Source organism: Bathycoccus prasinos (assembly GCF_002220235.1).
Source record: "Bathycoccus prasinos genomic : Chromosome_14".
Lineage (NCBI taxonomy): Eukaryota > Viridiplantae > Chlorophyta > Mamiellophyceae > Mamiellales > Bathycoccaceae > Bathycoccus > Bathycoccus prasinos.
In genome coordinates, this window is record NC_023995.1 from 85,786 (window position 1) to 104,511 (window position 18,726).

At 49.4% G+C, this 18,726-nt stretch overlaps 12 protein-coding genes across 12 annotated transcripts; 4 read left to right on the forward strand and 8 right to left on the reverse strand.

The window, feature by feature from the left end:
* Positions 1–611: 611 nt before the first annotated feature.
* On the forward strand, positions 612–866 carry Bathy14g00420 (predicted protein; the record flags this gene model as incomplete). Its single annotated transcript, XM_007509196.1, has 1 exon — positions 612–866. The coding sequence occupies one exon, from the start codon at positions 612–614 to the stop codon at positions 864–866; it is 255 nt and encodes an 84-aa protein (XP_007509258.1).
* A 223-nt stretch (positions 867–1,089) lies between these two features.
* On the forward strand, positions 1,090–3,148 carry Bathy14g00430 (methyltransferase; the record flags this gene model as incomplete). The annotated part of the gene is made up of 2 exons (XM_007509127.1): positions 1,090–1,570; positions 1,791–3,148. The coding sequence occupies 2 exons, from the start codon at positions 1,090–1,092 to the stop codon at positions 3,146–3,148; spliced, it is 1,839 nt and encodes a 612-aa protein (XP_007509189.1).
* A 126-nt stretch (positions 3,149–3,274) lies between these two features.
* Bathy14g00440 (CorA metal ion transporter family) lies at positions 3,275–4,942 on the reverse strand (the record flags this gene model as incomplete). Its single annotated transcript, XM_007509177.1, has 1 exon — positions 3,275–4,942. The coding sequence occupies one exon, from the start codon at positions 4,940–4,942 to the stop codon at positions 3,275–3,277; it is 1,668 nt and encodes a 555-aa protein (XP_007509239.1).
* Positions 4,943–5,414: 472 nt separating this feature from the next.
* Bathy14g00450 (predicted protein) lies at positions 5,415–6,245 on the reverse strand (the record flags this gene model as incomplete). The annotated part of the gene is made up of 1 exon (XM_007509060.1): positions 5,415–6,245. One exon carries the CDS (start codon positions 6,243–6,245, stop codon positions 5,415–5,417), a length of 831 nt encoding a protein of 276 aa, XP_007509122.1.
* Positions 6,246–7,122: 877 nt separating this feature from the next.
* Positions 7,123–8,814, reverse strand: Bathy14g00460 (sugar transporter; the record flags this gene model as incomplete). The annotated part of the gene is made up of 1 exon (XM_007509073.1): positions 7,123–8,814. The coding sequence occupies one exon, from the start codon at positions 8,812–8,814 to the stop codon at positions 7,123–7,125; it is 1,692 nt and encodes a 563-aa protein (XP_007509135.1).
* A 1,347-nt stretch (positions 8,815–10,161) lies between these two features.
* On the reverse strand, positions 10,162–10,587 carry Bathy14g00470 (unknown protein; the record flags this gene model as incomplete). The annotated part of the gene is made up of 1 exon (XM_007509221.1): positions 10,162–10,587. One exon carries the CDS (start codon positions 10,585–10,587, stop codon positions 10,162–10,164), a length of 426 nt encoding a protein of 141 aa, XP_007509283.1.
* Positions 10,588–10,745: 158 nt separating this feature from the next.
* Positions 10,746–12,317, forward strand: Bathy14g00480 (unknown protein; the record flags this gene model as incomplete). The annotated part of the gene is made up of 1 exon (XM_007509020.1): positions 10,746–12,317. One exon carries the CDS (start codon positions 10,746–10,748, stop codon positions 12,315–12,317), a length of 1,572 nt encoding a protein of 523 aa, XP_007509082.1.
* An 80-nt stretch (positions 12,318–12,397) lies between these two features.
* Bathy14g00490 (unknown protein) lies at positions 12,398–13,811 on the reverse strand (the record flags this gene model as incomplete). Its single annotated transcript, XM_007509247.1, has 2 exons — positions 12,398–12,460; positions 12,516–13,811. The coding sequence occupies 2 exons, from the start codon at positions 13,809–13,811 to the stop codon at positions 12,398–12,400; spliced, it is 1,359 nt and encodes a 452-aa protein (XP_007509309.1).
* Positions 13,812–14,062: 251 nt separating this feature from the next.
* On the reverse strand, positions 14,063–15,070 carry Bathy14g00500 (the record flags this gene model as incomplete). Its single annotated transcript, XM_007508966.1, has 1 exon — positions 14,063–15,070. One exon carries the CDS (start codon positions 15,068–15,070, stop codon positions 14,063–14,065), a length of 1,008 nt encoding a protein of 335 aa, XP_007509028.1.
* A 106-nt stretch (positions 15,071–15,176) lies between these two features.
* Bathy14g00510 (predicted protein) lies at positions 15,177–16,664 on the forward strand (the record flags this gene model as incomplete). The annotated part of the gene is made up of 1 exon (XM_007508964.1): positions 15,177–16,664. One exon carries the CDS (start codon positions 15,177–15,179, stop codon positions 16,662–16,664), a length of 1,488 nt encoding a protein of 495 aa, XP_007509026.1.
* Positions 16,665–16,735: 71 nt separating this feature from the next.
* On the reverse strand, positions 16,736–17,110 carry Bathy14g00520 (unknown protein; the record flags this gene model as incomplete). Its single annotated transcript, XM_007509186.1, has 1 exon — positions 16,736–17,110. The coding sequence occupies one exon, from the start codon at positions 17,108–17,110 to the stop codon at positions 16,736–16,738; it is 375 nt and encodes a 124-aa protein (XP_007509248.1).
* A 583-nt stretch (positions 17,111–17,693) lies between these two features.
* Bathy14g00530 lies at positions 17,694–18,593 on the reverse strand (the record flags this gene model as incomplete). The annotated part of the gene is made up of 1 exon (XM_007509218.1): positions 17,694–18,593. One exon carries the CDS (start codon positions 18,591–18,593, stop codon positions 17,694–17,696), a length of 900 nt encoding a protein of 299 aa, XP_007509280.1.
* Positions 18,594–18,726: the final 133 nt, after the last annotated feature.

Genomic DNA, 18,726 nt, shown 5'->3' on the forward strand with positions numbered 1-18,726 from the left:
TTCTTCATCTTCGAAGCGAGAGAGAAGAGAGAGAGAGAGAGAAAACGTGGATTAAAAATAATAAAAACGTTGAAACCCTAAACACATAAACACAAAAATATCTAAAAAAAGCTGCCCTTTTGCACACAAACAGACGCACTTATACACACACTACAAAGAATAACAATAATGAACGCTGAAAACTACGTCAAAGCTTTCCAGGGCATCATGGGTGTTTACGGACTCCAGTTTTTGTTGGTCCCGAAGAAAATCGTACGTTTTTTTTTATGATACTTTTACTACTCTTTGTCGTCTTTTGTTTATTCCAAATCCGATCGATTATTCCCCCCCGTTAGAAAAGACGGGGAATTGGGTAGACAACAAAAGTCGACTTTAAAACTGACATCACATCTCTCTCTCTCTCTTAACTCTCACTAACATACTAACACACGATGAACCGCGCTTTACGCAGCACGAAGACCACTTCGACTCCCCGGCGTACGTTGTTGTTGTTGTTTTTTCTCGTTCGAATTCGTTTCTTTGTGTTCGTCGATTGGTAGGTTTTTGGGGTGAAGCACTCGGTCGAGGGAAAATAGTAATAACGCGCCTTTTCTCTCTCTCATAGCACGCCAATGATTAAATTCTGGGCGAGAGGTTCATCCTGCGCGTGGTTAGGCCTCGCGTACGCGGTTGGCGAAATGCCGACAGCTGCGGCGGCCAAGTTATGCGCGATCGTTTCCGCCGGTTGCGCGTTGCTGTATCCGTTCAACGCCAAGTTCAACTTAACCGGAGATGTCGGGAACACGGTCAAGTACCCGATGCACTACGTTCCGGAAGTTTTGATGAGCGTTTTAACCATTTCCGGCATCGTCGTGAACATGAACTAAATGTAAAAGAAGACTTTTTGTCCTCCTCTTCGAATCGCCGCGTGTCGCCGGAGTACGACGTAGTAAACGTTTTACGTCGAAAACAAACGAACGCTTTTAAGAAGAGGAGGACGCGAGACGAAAGTTTCATCGTCTGTTGCACATAATACTAAAGAAGAATCTTCTCATAAAGAATACATAAAATCATCACAGCGTTCGATGTAACTGATGGTGTGAATATATAATGAACATAAAAGAACCGACGATACTCCCGCTCCGTACGCACATTCGTATTAATAGACCGCTTCCTCTCGTTCAAACGACACAACAAAACCACGCCTCATACAAACGACTCGCCTCGCAAACGCTTGCGCATTCAAGAACACGAGTCGAATTCAAAGCGATGACAACACCACACCTCTCTTTGTCGCCTTTTTTCGCGAGAACCGTCACCGCACTCGCGTTATTTCGGACGATCGCGCCGCACTTCGCGCTCCTCCGCGACGCGTTCGAAACGCTCGAGGATGGTTTGGATTCGATTTTGAAGCGAAGTTTAAACGCTTTAAGCGCACCAAGAACGCATCAAGAAGAGAGCGACGACGAGGAGGAGGAAGAAATGCGTCTCGTGAAACACTCCGCGGATTCTATCGCGGCGCTGAGAGCGATGGAATACCGACGAGGGAGGAAAGCGTTGGTGAAGGATAAATTCGCCAAGACACTGGCAGGTACGCAATACGTAACGAACGCGTTAATGAATGTGAACGCGAAAGCTTTGGTTTCTCTCTCGTCTTGAACTCTGCGTTTAGAGTCGTGTGCATCGTCGCGTTTTCGTTTTACATTGCGCTTCGACGAGTTTAGTGCGACATTTTTTACTCACCAGATGCGTTCTCTTTTACGCTCTCGTTCTCGCTTCGGCGACGGTCGTCTCTGACGCACGTTTTGTAGGCAAAGCGGCGTACGCGAAGGCGAAACTAAAACTCCCGATCGGAGATAACGGACGGATTGCCATAAGGACCAAGTTCTTCGACGAGACGATACGGATGGCGATGTACGAAAACCCGACGCACGTGAACTGGCAAATCGTTTTACTCGGAAGCGGGATGGATACGAGGAGTTATCGGATGGAAAATCCGCACGGGTTAATCAAGACGGTGTTTGAAATCGATCACGAGTCCGTTTTGAAGAGGAAACGGGAGCTTTTAAAAGAGTGGCCGCATTGCGGGCCGCGAGTGATTTTGGCCGAGGAGCGGGTGGAAGTGTTCGCGGATATCATGAAGGACGATTGGATGCGAAAGTTGAGAGAGAAAGGGTTCGACCACACGAGACCGACGGTGTGGATGTTGGAAGGTTTGTTGTACTACCTAACGCCGGAGTTTGCGTCTGCAGTCGTTCGAGAGTGCGCGGATGCTTCGGCGAGAGGATCGTACATCGTGGCGTCGTGCGTGAATAATTCCTCCTTGTACAGAGCGATTTCAAACAGTTCGAGCGCGTATAACGATTTGGAGAATCAAATGACGCCGATGCGAGATCGGTTGACGTATAATAACGACGATATGAGTCCGTTGGCATCGTCGTCGTATTCGCCGCGGTATTATTTACACACCAGCGGTATTGATTACAGCAACGACCCGCATCATCGCAACGAGGACAAGAATTCAAAGAAGAAGAAGAAGAAGACAAAAGACAAAAAGAGTAAGAAGAATCAAATGACGGCGAGACAAACCTGGAAATCCGCGATAGACACGCCGGAACTTTATTTCCCAGCGCGAGGGTGGGAACGCGTCACCGCGTACCAACTCGGCGACGACGGGTGCGACTACGGCAGATGGACGGGCAAACGCCCGACGGCGAGACCGCCGACGTGGAAGACGGATTTAGAACCGAGATCGTTTTACGTCCGAGCGGTGAAAGGCGGATACACGCACCAAGAACTCGCGCCAAAAATACCGGAGAAGAGCTCGTACGTCGCGTTCCAGGATGACTCGTATTCGAGTAAAATCTTGCGCGCAGATTTCGAGGAGGACTTTTTGGATCACAACAACAACGACGACAACAACAACGACAACAACAAAAAAGAAGAATCGTTTTCGTTCTTGGACGAAGACGAGTCTGGATTCGTGTTAACGCCGTCCGCGATTACCATGCGAACGCCGCGAACGAGTTACACGAAAGCAGACATTGATAAAATATTAGCCCCGGACGATGAAATCGACGACGACGAAGCTCGAATCAAGTCCGTCGGTCAATCGGCGATGGCTGATTTCGAGGTCAAACTGAACGACGTGATTACAGAGTTCGATTGATTATTTGCGTAAGATTTAGTCGAATCAAGAAGAAGAAGAAGAGTTCGTCGTCGTAGATGTGCACATGTATACTACTACATGCGCGTACTAGTTACTAAATAATAAGTAGTTCTACCATATTATTAATCATAATTTAAACAAGTTTTTTCTGCTGCAATAGAAAATGATAAACAGAAACGACGCCGCCGCTAACGCGGACGTTACGACGATCACGCCGACGAAAAAACCAGATTTGGTTTCCAAGTTGGATTGTAAATTCATACCAAAAATACTCCCAGCCACAGATACGATCGAACACGCAAACAATGCCGCGGAAACCACCAAATCAATCTTAATCAATTCGTTTCTTTGTCGATCTAAAATCATCGACGACACCGCTTCGGTGTTTTGCAACAAATCTTTCAACGCGTGCGCGCGTTTTTGCGTCGCCGCGGAGTGCATGAAGTAGGCTTCCAATAACGCTTCGGCACCTTCGTGTTCGTGTCCATCCTCTTCGTTCGTCGAATCGATGGTTTCGAACTCTTCCTCGTTTTCCGGGTCGTACTCTTTTTCTTCGTTCATGGTCATGCCCGTCGGATTTGATATCACGCGCGTGATAAATTGCGCTTTCTTACTGCTCTTTTTCGTCGTCGTCGTTTGCGTCGTTGCGGCGCCCCCCATTCTCGGCGCGGATTCATTCTCATTGTCGTCGTCAGGCGCCGCCGTTGTCGAAATATCGTCTCCTCGCACCAGTTCCATCACTTTCAGTTTACTCAAACACATCGCGTCTAAACTCTCGTCGTGTTCCAGAATCGAAGATAACGCTTCCGTAAACGCCTCCAATCGTAAAATCAACGCGTTCAATTTTTCTTTAATCCTTCTCCCTTCCGCCAACTCTTCCGCCTGAACGCTCTGCAACATCTTCTCCATGCACGGCGCGGCTTCTCTTTCCAAAGCTATCGTTTCGTTGTCTAATACTAAACCCAGTTCGTGCATCGCGCATTCCAAGACGAGCAGTTCAAACGGTAAGTGCAAGACGCGTTCTTCTTTGATTTTGGTCGTCGTTTGTGCATTTTTTAACGCGCTATTCGATTGTTGCAGCTTTTGAGTCTCGTTTTCGTTTTCGTCTCGAATAATAGTCTCCATCATAGTCGCTTCTTTTACTAAATCTTCTCTCTTTTGCGTCTGCGCTATTTCCACCTCCTTCAAATATTTCCTAAGAAATTTGACGAAGCGTTTCACCTCCAAACTTTCCGCGTTCAAGAACAACGCGATTTCCGCGGTGACTATAAACTTCATGTGCTCTAAGTTCACGATCAAACATTTCGGCCGTATGAATATATTCGCAGGCGTTAACGTCGGCCTCAACGGGTCCAAATAGTGCAAATCTCTCAAAGGAACGCCAAACGCCGCCGCGACGTGCGCTTTTGACGCTTTCAGATTTTTCGCCCTCCCGTGTTCGTCCAGAACCGTCCACATCCTATCCAACGTCTGCGTGATAGTCGTGTTCCCTTTACCCTCGTTTCCGCTGTTATTGGGGTTATTTCCTCTGTCGTGAGTATTCGCGTGTAACACGTTCCCGGACCATAACAAGGCGGATGGTAACCCTAAAACCGCGTTGGATTCGTTCGAGGCAGCGTCTCCTTTCGTCTTCTCTCCCGACCCTCCTGCTCCGCTTAATTTCAAGATCTCGTTTAACGTGTGTAACTCCCCCGCGGTTCTCTTTTCCGTCGGAATGACGTACGAGGCGAGGTAGGTCACCGGGGAGGCGAACACTTCGCCGGATTTGGAAATCAGTTTCCTCGTCGCTTCCATGTTTACTACACCTCTTTGAGTCGTTCAGAAGCGCTCAGAGAGACTCGAAAATACACAAATCGAGACTCTGTCTCTTATTCTTTAAACTCTCTCTCTCTTTTAGGTGGTGGTGGTGTCTTTGGGAACGAATGAAAGGAGGAAGGATATTCAGCGTGGCGGCGGAAAAAGTGCAGTCGTTTGAGAAAAATATCTGAAAGCAACTGCGAAAGTTCGTCAAGACTTAAGTTCACATAAAAGAGCGGCATGTGAGCCTCTCGCTGCTTTACTGGGTATTAGGAGTCAGAGGAGTACGCGCGAGGTGAGGAAGCGCGTATCAGATGTGATGTTAGAGGTACAGGGGGACATTGTTTGATGTCTACATTTTCCCGCTATTGACGTATAAAAAATGCTGAGTCAGATTTTATTATTCGCAAGCTTGGTTTTGTGTTTCTCTTTCTTTCTCTCTCTTTCTCTCTCTTTGTGTGTGTATTTATTATGAGTTGTGTAAAGTTCCGTCCTCGTATCGCCAATCGCGTGGGAGAGGACAGTTGTTGTCGAGGAGGTATTGTAAACATTCGGGGTGGTTGTTCTTGTTTGCCCAGAATACGCCCCAAGAGTCCCACGGCGCTTTGGCGGTTTCGTGCAAGTACACCAAACAGTCGAAGTAGCCGAACTTGGCCGCCAACGTACACGCCCATTCGTCATATTTATCAAACTTACGCTCAACAAGATATTCGAGTATGTGAAGATGGCCATTTGAAGCCGCCCGATAGGCAGTAGTCGCATCACAAGGCACTTTCGCTTCTTCGCGTAAGTATTTGAGTACCTCGAGTTGACCGTTTTGGGCAGCCCATGCACACGCCCACTCATCGATAGGACACTCATTTGCCACGCAATACTTTACCATTTCCAGATTACCTTGATATGCGGCCGCATTAATCGTCCTTGAATTCCACGTACACTTTTTCTCCTCTCGTATCCACTCGAGCAATTCGAGTTTATTCGTTTGAGCAACTTGACGGCAGAACCATATTTCGTCCCACCAACTCGGCCACAACGATTTATTCTCCCACGCTACTTCCAAAGTCGATATCGACGACATCTCGTAGACTTTAAACTTCCCTTCCAACTCCCCCTTGCGAGTTGATCTCTTCACCAACGCTCTCGTCTCTGTATTCACTCCGTACAAGAATTTCACATCCGTCTCATTCAGTCTCGGAATGATGTGTTTGAAACAAATATCGTCGCACTTCACGATCAAATCCCACACGTCTCGCTCCCCAATCCTCCTTTTCTGCGCTCTCGTCCTCACTCCAGAAGACATGACGACGCGAAAGACGTCTCCTCCTCTCTTCTTTCTCTTCGCAAACGCGCGCGTTACGATGATATCACAAAAAAGAAGAGATCTGTGCAATGCGATTGTTTTTCTCAGAAATGTAAAAACGAACGTTTTTTTTTCTTTTTTTCCTCAGACACATCATAAAAAATCACAAGAAATTTTCCCCTCTGAGATACGAATAAAATGGTAGGTAGTATCACCGCTGCGTGTGTTTTATTCTCTCTCTCTCTCTCTATTTCTCTTTCCATTTGTGTTCTGCGACGACGTGTCAAAATCGTTTTTGCTTTTGTTCTTGTTTTTGTGTCTTGTTTTCGCGCGTTGAATGGTTTGAATGGGAGAGACAGATGAGACGAAATTTCCCCTTCTTAAGTTGATGATGATGCGTTTAGAAAGCACACGACGACGGTTTACACGCGCAATTCAAAAGAAGAACACGACGATGAGAGCGTCGTTATATCTTTTTTCTTTCGCAACACACGCATTCACTCAATTCTTTATTGTCTCTTCTTCTTCATACGAATACTACGACTAAAAATGTTAAGGCTGGAGCGTCGAAACGAGTGCTCGCTGCAAAGCAGAAAAAATTCAACGCGAACATCCACAAAAGAGGCATGGTGGACATAAACTCCTCGACGAAAGATAAGGAGAAATTTACAGTCGGGCCTGTCGTTTTGGCGTTTTTTATATTCGTCGTGATCGGGTCGTCGTTGTTACAGATGATTCGGACCTTACAAACCGGGAAACCGTGAGGAGTTAGTACGCGAAGTCGTCGTTACGCGAGCGAGAGAGAGAGAAATAGAGGGGTTTGAAGATTAAGAGTAGTATACTTATTATGTGAACAAAATGTAACTATAAATATACATCACGTGCTTCTTAATCCGTAACTTTCGCTTATCGTTTTCAAGGACTTGCCGCTCGTCTCTTTCAAATTCCGTTTGGCGAAGATCGCGCCCCAAAGCTGAATAGCGCCGGCGAAAGTGAGAGCGACGCCTTCGTTCCATTCTATGAAAGGTAAGAAATAGAAATCCGCGACGGCGCCGAAAAAGAATAAGCTCGCGACGCAGACGGTGATCGCCGCGGATTTGTGTTCGTTTTCGAAACTCTCCGAGACCAACACCCAAAACACCGGCGCCCAGGAACAGCTGAAGAAAAACGTGAATAAACACAAGCCGATCAAGACGAGATATTCGTGGCCGACGACGCCAAACGCCGCGAAAAACAGCGAGAGCGATGCGGCGATGCCGCCGTAAAATAATAAAGAAACTCGTCCCCCGTAGAATTTCTTGTTTTCTTCCTCTCCTTCTGGTGGTTCTTCTGTGCGTTCTTCTTCTCTTTCGTCGTCGTCTGAATGGCAATCGACAAAGTATACGCCTACGGCAACCCCTAATAATTTCGTAATCGTGATTGAAATCGCAAACGACGTCGAATGCGCGACGGAATCGAACTGCGAACCTTGACCACCCGCCAACAGTCGTGGCGCGTAGTTTATGACGGCGGTACTACCGCTCAATTGGTTGAATGCCGCCAACGCGATTAAAATCTTCGTCGCTTCGAAGGCGTTTGCGTTTGAGCGCAACGATTTGATTTTCGCGACGATTCGTTTCGCGTGTTCGAACATGTTGTTGTTGTTCCCTTCTTCGCTTTGACCTCTACCTCCTCCTCCTCCCAAATTTTGTTGATCTAACGTGCGCACGATTTGATTCAATTCTATTTCCGCGAGCCTTTCGAGCTCTGCGTCCTTCCTCTCTTGAACGCTAATAGATTGGTCCATCGCGTAGCTTTCGTACGACGAGACCGAGACCCCCTTGTTGCTACTACTATGACTATTCCTACTACTACTAAACCCTCCTCTTTCTCCAACATTATACGACCTCATCAAAGAAGAATTAAATTGCTCGTCGTCGTCATCCTTTACTTTTTTATTCAATAATAATCGTTTCAAAACCTCTTTGGCATCCTCTTTTCTATCCTGTTCCAACAAATACCTCGGACTTTCGACGAGTAAAAACATCGATAAAAGAAACAGCAAAACGGCGAAAGGAATCACCACGAGCATCATTTTCCTCCACTCTGGCCTCAATAACGCGTCGCTCGCGGCAGCAAAACACGTCCCGCACGCCAATAACAACTCGTACGTCGCCACATTTTTCCCTCGATCTACGTTCGAGGACATTTCCGCCACGTACATAGGCACGACCACCGCGCTCATCCCGATGGACACGCCGATCAAAACTCGTCCAACCATAATCTCACCCATATTTTCCGCGACGCTCAACGTCGCCGGTCCTAACATGTACCCAATCGCCGCGCTCCACAACGCCGTTATTCTTCCGTAACTATTCGCAACAGTCAGACCAAAAAACACCCCGACTACCGCCATCAACTTAGCGACGCCGACGACGAGCGACTGATTTAAAGACGTGTTTATTCCTTCCACCGGATCTGAACCGCCCCGCGACATGTACGGTAAAGCCAGCGCGACTAACACGATATCGGCGCCAAAGAGGAACCCGCCTAAAGAGGCCACTAAAGTCACCGTGGACACTGCGTTCATCGTAGTAGTATTCGTATTACATATTAGTATCAGATAAGCAGAGAGAGAAAGAGAGAAACGAGACGACTTTTAAAGCGCTCAAACGACTCAAACGTACCGAGCAAAGGCCCTCGAAGAAGCACGCGTCCACGACGACTTCCACAATGCTCCATTTTGACGAGTATTACGCGATGATGCTGCGTTTACTCGTTTTCTGAAGACAAAGTTTAAGCCGTTCAGGAAAGAGGATTCTGAGGCTGATTTTTCCCCGCTGATGGTGTTGTCTGTGTTTACGTCGTTACGATGAATACTTCTGTCGTTTGAAACGCAACAAGACGCGAAGGAAAGCTGCAAAACTGTTGCTCCTGCGACGACGACAAGTGGGACGAACAAAACTGGGAGCATTCAATACACTTCGAAAGAGAGAGAGCGAGAAGTGAAGACATTTCCCCAACGGGGAACTGATTTGGTGTTACAAAATGGTATTACAACAAGGATGATATCTACGACGCTTTCCTACTAGTATACGGCTCGTTATCATCCGCGGCATTCATGTCCAACTCTGGTCGGTATCCACCCATCTTTATTGAGAGAGTGAGAGAGAGTAAGAGTAAGAGAGTAAGAGAGTAAGTAAACATATATTCACAGATACGAATTTTAAGCGCTTTACTAGTGCGCTCGATGATGTCATAAAACGACGTTAAAGGACGAGCATTAAACGAATATATAATAAAACGAGAGAGACGAGAGCATTCTTCATACTACTTACGTTTACGATCTCGCACTCTTCCTCGGAGACGAGGACTTTGACGTCCCTTTTCTCGCCGCTTTTAGGATGATTTTCCTCCTTTTGGATGCTTTTACTCTGACTACTACTACGACTACTACTTATGCTAATCCGAACGCCGTCGATCATCCTCGTCGGGAACGATATGCTCGGAATGCGCGCGAGGATGTGGCGGGACGAAGATACCATTTATTTTTATGTGTGCGCTTTTGACCACCGTCTTTGTGTTTATGAGGATGTTTTAAAGAGATGTGTTTTAAAGTGACATTTTACGCTCGAGCGAGACCTTACGCGTACGTCCAAAATACTTGCTCTGATGAGTACACATTTAGTGCAAAGGAGGAAGAAGCAGTTGTTTTACGTGTGTTTTAATGTGAGTTTTAAAGAGATGTGATGATATATGTGCAATGTGAAATTTTACGCTCTGCGAGCGAGATCTCGCAGAAGGTACCAGTATATGTTCAAGTATTATAATAATCACGTTAAAGACAACTTTATTAATTTTAAGACAAGTTGAACGACACGTATATCTTTGAATTCATCGACGGTCGAAATTCTTTTTTTCATTAATACCACCGTTGTTACGTTGGGGTCGGTGGCAACGGCGGCAGCGGCGGCGGCGGCGGGAACGGGAAGTTGGAGCGAAAGCAGTTCGGGTAGTTGCCGCCGGCGCCACGACACGTGCAACAGTTTCCGCTCCCGGCTGATAAGCAAGGGGTGGCTGGAATGCCTGGACATCCGTTATTACAACTAGAACGTGTGCACTCGTTCGCTCCACCGGGCCCTCCGTCGAAACAAGTCTCACACGTTTGAAACGCGTGATTCACGGGAAAATCTTCGTTGCAGCACGCTTCACAACTATGATCGCAAGCGTTTCCGCAGTTACCCGAACACACTCCGACCACTTGGTTGTTTTCGCAAAGAGGACCTCCGTTCGTGCCGAGAAAACAGTATTCAAGTTGGCACAAAGTCGGCACGTCGGCACTGGGGACGCATCGTATGCCCATACTAGTCTGGCAACAGGCGAAATTTCCCGAAGCGATGTCGCAGCAATCGTTGCCGCAGCATCTTCCCGTAAAGTCAGAATAATTGCCTCCAATTTCCCCGTGAAGTGGGCAAAACTCCTCTCCGGAACCAGCTAAACAATTCGCCGGCGGAGGGGGCGATGGCGGTGGTGAAGGAGGCGGAGACGGAGGCGGACTCGGCGGCGGAGACGGAGGCGGACTCGGCGGCGGAGACGGAGGAGGGCTCGGTGGTGGAGAAGGAGGGGGGCTCGGAGGCGGCGGCGACGGCGGTGGTGGAGAAGGAGGAGGCGATGGCGGAGGAGACGGAGGAGGGCTCGGTGGTGGAGAAGGAGGGGGGCTCGGAGGCGGCGGCGACGGCGGTGGTGGAGAAGGAGGAGGCGATGGCGGAGGAGACGGAGGAGGGCTCGGTGGTGGAGACGGAGGGGGGCTTGGTGGCGGTGAAGGAGGTGGGCTCGGAGGCGGCGATGGCGGAGGAGACGGAGGAGGGCTCGGTGGTGGAGAAGGAGGGGGGCTCGGAGGCGGCGGCGACGGCGGTGGTGGAGAAGGAGGAGGCGATGGCGGAGGAGAAGGAGGCGGCGATGGCGGAGGAGACGGAGGAGGACTCGGCGGCGGAGACGGAGGCGGGCTCGGTGGTGGAGAAGGAGGGGGGCTCGGTGGTGGAGAAGGAGGGGGGCTCGGAGGCGGCGGCGACGGCGGTGGTGGAGAAGGAGGAGGCGATGGCGGAGGAGACGGAGGAGGGCTCGGTGGTGGAGACGGAGGGGGGCTTGGTGGCGGTGAAGGAGGTGGGCTCGGAGGCGGCGATGGCGGAGGAGACGGAGGAGGGCTCGGTGGTGGAGAAGGAGGCGGGCTCGGAGGCGGCGGCGACGGCGGTGGTGGAGAAGGAGGAGGCGATGGCGGAGGGCTCGGCGGCGGAGAAGGCGGAGGACTCGGCGGCGGAGACGGAGGCGGGCTCGGTGGTGGAGACGGAGGCGGGCTCGGTGGAGGCGATGGCGGCGGAGAAGGTGGAGGACTCGGTGGTGGTGATGGAGGAGGAGGCGACGGTGGTGGTGGAGAAGGAGGAGGCGATGGCGGCGGGCTCGGTGGCGGTGAAGGCGGAGGACTCGGAGGCGGTGATGGCGGAGGAGAAGGCGGAGGACTCGGCGGAGGACTCGGCGGCGGGCTCGGTGGTGGTGATGGAGGAGGAGGCGACGGTGGCGGAGGAGAAGGAGGCGGGCTCGGCGGCGGCGATGGCGGAGGAGAAGGAGGAGGACTCGGCGGAGGAGATGGAGGAGGACTCGGCGGAGGAGATGGAGGAGGGCTCGGTGGCGGTGAAGGAGGCGGGCTCGGAGGCGGCGATGGCGGCGGAGACGGAGGCGGGCTCGGAGGCGGCGATGGCGGAGGAGAAGGCGGAGGACTCGGCGGCGGAGACGGAGGCGGGCTCGGTGGAGGCGATGGCGGAGGAGATGGAGGAGGACTCGGCGGCGGAGACGGAGGCGGGCTCGGTGGAGGCGATGGCGGAGGAGATGGAGGAGGACTCGGCGGAGGAGATGGAGGAGGGCTCGGTGGCGGTGAAGGAGGCGGGCTCGGAGGCGGCGATGGCGGCGGAGACGGAGGAGGACTCGGCGGCGGAGACGGAGGCGGGCTCGGAGGAGGACTTGGAGGAGGTAGCGGCGGCGGCGACGGCGGCTGTGGAAGAGTGTGTTCAAAAGAAAATGTATTCATCGGGTCAATGATTTTTCGCGTGACAAAAAGAAAAGAATACAAACGCGAATAAAAAAAACGACCGAATTGCAAAAACACACGAAAACTCCTCTTACTTGGTTGCAAATTTCTTTCTTAGCGCACTTATTTCCGTTGTGCCCAACGATTTCAGGCGCTACGCAACAAATGTAGCCAGTTGGACAACAAATTTCCCCGCAACAGAAACGTACGAAAGAATCGATGAACTCGGTGGTAAAGGCTTTCTTCGTCGGGCCCGAGTCACAACGTTTGAAATCATCGCTTACACCACAAAAATCTGGGCACATGGAAAAGTGAGCCACGCACGATAAGTGGCCCGTCTGTGTCACGTCGCAGCAAGCTCGAGGATACAAACAATTTTTCGCGGTACACTTTTTGATTCCGCCGACGATGATAGCGCTCGAAGACGCCGGAGGATACAAATCGTAGTTTGATGAATACGACGGAGAAGGCGATGATGTAACGCCGCCAGTTCCAATACTTCCAGGACTTCCTCCTACTACTCCTTCTCCATTATCCGTCGAATTAGTGCCGTTGCTTCCGCTACCGCCAATACCACCGCCGAAGCTTGACAAATCTAATTGAAAAAATGAAAACAGCCAAGTCCACGCGTTGATTTCCGATGGACACGCCGCAAAGGCGTCGCCTTCCTCGAACTTCCCGAGCGCGCGATGTATTCTCTCCTCATTTTCTTTTTCGTCTTTATTCGCTAAATAAAACGACTTAGCTCGCGTGTAGAACGCATCTTCTATGTTTATCATTGGAATCGCTTCGTTCTCGTCGTCGTCGTTCTCGGTTATCGCGTTCGCTTCTCGCGTCGTACTCACGATACTATTGCCATCGCTCCTATTCGATCGCGAATGCATTTGGTACATACGATTCGTCTGGTCGTCGTACGCTCGAAATCCAGCCGCGTCCAAAAGCGCGTCAAAGAAATCAAAGATGAAATTCAAGGCGATGCCTCCGCTGGAATCCTCGCACCTCGCCGAAGCGTATCGAGCTTCGGCAACCGGATCGCCTCTCTCGACGAGCTCTCGAGGCATCCTCGCTCGCATTTTACTTACCATTTCACCGCTAATTCGATAAAGAAATGCCGCGTCAACGTCGGGACGAGTTCGAACGGGAGAAGAAGCGTCCAAGGTATTGCCAGTATTCGCGTCTCTGGTCGAAGAAGAAGAAGCAAAAGTTCCGTTGTTTCGAGGCGTTTTTTCATTTTGCATTCTCGCCCCAGCGTTCATCATCAAATTCGCCGCCAACTGATCCACGACTCTCGCATCTTCTTCTCTCTTCCTCGCCGCCGCGGACGACGACGACGAGGATGACGCATCTCTCTTCCTCGCCGCCGATGACGATACGTTCTTTGAAAGTGTATCTGCGGTTACCCCCAAAAAAACGCTCGAGAACGACAAGAACAAAAGACACGACAACGCTTTGACGATCGAGACTAAAGAAGAATTAGACGACGACGTAAACGACGACGACGCCATGATGATGATGATTCTCCTCCTCCTCTTCTTCACTCCGCTTCTTCACGTGGAGGAAAAGCGCTCGCGTGTACGCGCTCTTTTTGCGCGCGCGTAAGTATATGTATTTTCTTTCTTTTTTTTTAAGAAGAAAATTTGAGCGTTTTTTCAAAATTAAAATGTCTCTCTCTCTCTCTTTCTGTTGTTGTATCTTTTGCTGCTGCGTTCTCTTTTCATTCGCCGTCATCATCTTCCAAATCGGAGTGCGTTTGCGCCTACTCCTCTTCTTTTTCCAGATCGATGAACGCAGCGTATTGTTCGTCCGTTGGTTCTGGGCACCCTTTTTCGAGCAAGTAGTTTTCGCAATCGGGGTGTTCGTAGTAACGAGCGTACGCGATGTATTGCCAGAAGTTAAGAGGCGCTTTCGCCTCTTCGCCTAATAAGTATTTGAGGCAATCGAGTTTGCCATACATTGCAGCATTTACCACGCAGTTGCACTTTTCCTCATAGGAGGATATCCTTCGTTCTTCGACGAAATATTTCAAGATGTCTGTGTGACAACCGCATGCTGCTTGTAGTGCCGCTGTTCGCTCCGTCTCTCGCGAAGGTTCCACTTTGTCGAAAAGAAATCGAACACAGTCGAGGTGTCCTCCATGAGCAGCTAGTTCACACACCTCTTTTTCATCACACGGGCAACCATTAGAGAAGCAGTACTTCAGCATCTCGAGATTACCTATATCTGCTGCCACTTTAATCGTCCATTCATTCCACTCACACTGTTTCACTTCTCTCGCCCACTTGAGAAACTCGAGTTTGTTCGTAAAAGCAACTTGCAAACAAAACCAGGCTTGATCTCTCACCGTTCCATCTTCAAATTTCTCTCCCCAGGGAATGTGATTCCACGCCCATTCCAACGTCGAAATGGATGAACATTCGTGAACAGTTACACCCAATTTCGATACGTTTACCCCGGCGTATTCAAGCACACCCCGACTCTCTGTATTCACCTTTGAAAAGAAAAACCGATCCATCAAATTCAATTTCGAAATCACATGCGAGACAAACACATCCTTATGATGCACCACCAACCCGGTCCATAACTTCGTCGGTCCGAGCTTCAACCGCTCCATGTCCAAAGCGAGCTCTTCTTTCTCTTTCCTCTTCTTCCTCTTCTGTGCTCCAGAGAGTTGCTTCTTCCCCATGACGATGATGATTATAATATTCTGATCTGATGAATTTGCTTTCTTTTTTGTCTCGTATTTTCTCCATATTTGACGGCGCATTGACTACACAAATAAAAACACATCATACTTTTGCTTTGAAAGACAACAACACAAAGAGCAAACAAACGGGAACAACGCATCAATACTACTACTACTAACACTAATAATGCGAGAACGAAGCGAATCCAGAGAAAGGAACGACGATTGGAATCGCGACGAGAATAACAACAGTGACGATCACCATCGACGGGTGGAAAAGATTCCAATTTGGACGAGACGACGGCCGACCGGTTTCGACGTCATGCCCGAAGGTAAACATCCCTTTTACTCTCTCTCGCTTTTAACAACAACTCACGAATCTCTCTTCTTTCATCGAATCATCACAGAAGGCGCGGACGACGAGAACAACAACAAGAACAAATCAAACATAAATCCTTACGACAACAACAACAACGGGAACAATGCGAATAACATGAACCCGCACATCAGAGCGCAAAAAATCACCAGTCACATCCTCGAAGAAGCGCAAGCGACGAGGCACGCGAGACGAGTATACGTCGGCGGGTTTCCGCCGAACGTTTCGGAAGTGCGCGTGGCGGATTTTTTCAACAACGCGTTGATGGCGGTTGGAGGGATAGCGGAAACGCAAACGGAAGGGAACGCGAATCCAGTCGTGAACGTGTACATGAACCACGAGAAGCACTTCGCGTTCGTAGAGTTTCGGAACGCGGAAGAGACGTCGAATTGTATGGCTTTAGACTCGATTTCGTTCGATTCGTCGCAGCTTAGAGTGAGGAGACCGAACGATTACAATCAACCGGCGGCGATGAAGTTAGGGCCGATCGTGCCGAATATTAAGATGAATTTAGAAGCGATTGGTTTGTCGAACGAAGTTTTGCAGAGAATGCAATCTGGAGTCGCGTCTGGGCAAAATAACGGTAACGCGAATGGATCCAACGTCGCCGATCCGAACGAAGATCGCGTGTTTGTTGGAGGCTTGCCGTATTTCTTAACCGAAGCGCAAATACGCGAGCTGTTAGAAGCGTTTGGTCCAATCACTAGGTTTGATTTAGTCAGAGATAGAGATACCGGAGGATCGAAAGGCTACGGGTTTGTCGTGTACAGAGACGGCCCGGCGATTACCGATATCGCCATCCAAGGTTTACACGGCATGCAAATGGGCGATAAACAGTTAACCGTGAGAAGAGCGAACGCGACGCTAGAACGAATGCAACAAGAACAACGAGCAGCGTTACAACAGCAGCAACAGCAACATCAGTTATTAGGTAACGGTGGCGCGGCGGCGCAATTTCTTCCGCAATCTGCCGCTCCTGCTGCGCCCGAGGTAGATGAAAACGCGACGGAATGTTTAGTCTTGAAAAACATGGGCATCAAAGACGAAGAGTTGAACGATCCGGAGGAGTACGAAATCATCGTCGAGGATACGCAGGAAGAGTGCGAAAAGTTCGGGAAGGTTCTGGGGATGAAGATCCCAAAACCACCGTCGAAGAGCGCGGGTGTGGTGTTTGTGCGTTTTGAAACCGCAGAGAGCGCGAGAAAAGCGAGGAAGAGTCTAAACGGGAGAAAGTTCGCCGGTAATATCGTGAGCGCTCAGTACGACTCGATCGAAACGTACGAGAAGCACGATTCGTGATGAAACACACAAAATTTTTACGCTACCCCTATTCAAAACTACTACTACTACTACTACTATACTCTCTTTCTCTACTTCTTCCTAAACGCCTTCTCGTACGCCAATTTTTGCTTTTCCAACAACTCTTTCTTCTGCTTTTCGAATTTCATCAAAGCCGCCTCGCCGTATTTCGTTTTCGTTTTCGAAGTCGAAGCGCTTTTTGAATCGTCTTCCTCTTCCTCGTCGTTTAAGAAATCGTCCAAACTCTTCTCTTTCTTCTTCGAAACAGCCTTCAAGACGTCTTTTTCTTCCACGACGTCGCCTTTTAACGATAAGAACGCGTCGTCCTCGTCCTCTTTTCCTTTCGAAGCGCCAACGCCGCCCTTCTCAACCGCCGCTTCCTTCTTCAACTTCTTCTTCAACTCCAGCACTGCTTTCACCCCTTCCCGGTGTCGCTCTTCCTCCATCGCCACTTCTTCGTCCCTTTTCATCAACTTCTCGCGTTTTTCGTCGAGCATTTTACACAACTCCGCTTCCATCAGTAACCGTTCGACTGTCGTTTTCTCGTCTTTCGTATCTTTCCTCGCTTTGAGCGAGCGAGTCAGAGCTTCCACGTGTTCCAAAGTTTGCGATAAGTTCGAGTGCCTTTGCTCGGTTCGCAGTGAATTCTGTTCGCACAAAACGCGCAGTTTCACTATCGTTAATCGTGTGCATGCATATGCGTATCGTCATAATAAGTCAATAAGAGAGAGAAAAAGATACACGTTTACCGGTGAGATTGAGCAACACATCCACTCTGGATTTCCCGTGGAGAAACATCACGTCGATGACGTTCGCGAGCGATTCAGTTTCCACGTCGTGGAGGAAACGCGCGATGCCGCCTTCGTAGAACGACGCCGCGGTAGAGGTTGTTGCTTCTTTTTCTCGCGCTTTGTCTCGCTGTCGCCGAAAAAGCTGCCGCTCCTGAGGAGGAGGAGAATTCATATCGTCAGTGCGTCAGACGACAGAGAAAGTGTGAGGAATTCGTACTCGGATGCGTAAGTAGTATTATTATTCAACGAAGTCTAACTCTGATTCTGATTCTGAATCTAATTCTGAATCTGATTCTGGCACGTGTAACTTTCCGTCTTCGTATCGCCAACCATCTGGTATAGGACAGTTGTTGTCGAGGAGGTATTGTACACATTCGGGTCGGCTGTATTCGTGCGCAAAATATACCGCCATAAGGTCCCAAGGCGCTTTGGCGGTTTCGCGCAAGTACTTCAAACAGTCTAATTGGCCCTCCATGGCTGCCCCCCGACACGCATCTACGTCAAATTGATCATACTTACGCTCGACAAGATATTCGAGTATGTGGAGATGACCATTTGAAGCCGCCCGATAGGCAGTAGTCGCATCACAAGGCACTTTCGCTTCTTCGCGTAAGTATTTGAGGCACTCGAGACGACCGTTTTCGGCAGCACATGCACACGCAAACGCATCGATAGGACACTCATTTGCCACGCAATACTTTACCATTTCCAGATTACCTTGACGTGCGGCCACATTAATCGTCCTTGAATTCCACGTACACTTTTTCTCCTCTCGTATCCACTTGAGCAATTCGAGTTTATTCGTGTAAGCAACTTCACGGCAGAAATATGTTTCGTTCATCCTTTGGTTGTAGTTTATCAACGTACCCCACGGACAATGCTCCCACGCTAACTCCAAAGTCGATATCGACGACATCTCTTCTATTTTAAACTTCTTCTTCAACTCCCCCTCGCGAGATGATCTCTTAATCAACTTTCTCGTCTCTGTATTCACCTCGTACAAGAATTTCACATCCGTCGCATTCAACCTCGGAAGCACATGTGTGAAACAAATATCGTCGTTATTTACAATCACATCCCACAAACGAGCGTCTCTTTTTCTTTTCCGACCGCCGCTTCTTTCTCGAGGAGTGTTCATCGAGCGCTCAATTCCAGGAGACGAGGAGGAGCCTCTTGTTACGTATGTTTCTTTGCATTCGCGCGCGTTTCCTATCCAAACGGTCTGACGATATTTGCGCCACAAGTTTTCCCAACATTGTATTTGGCCGGAC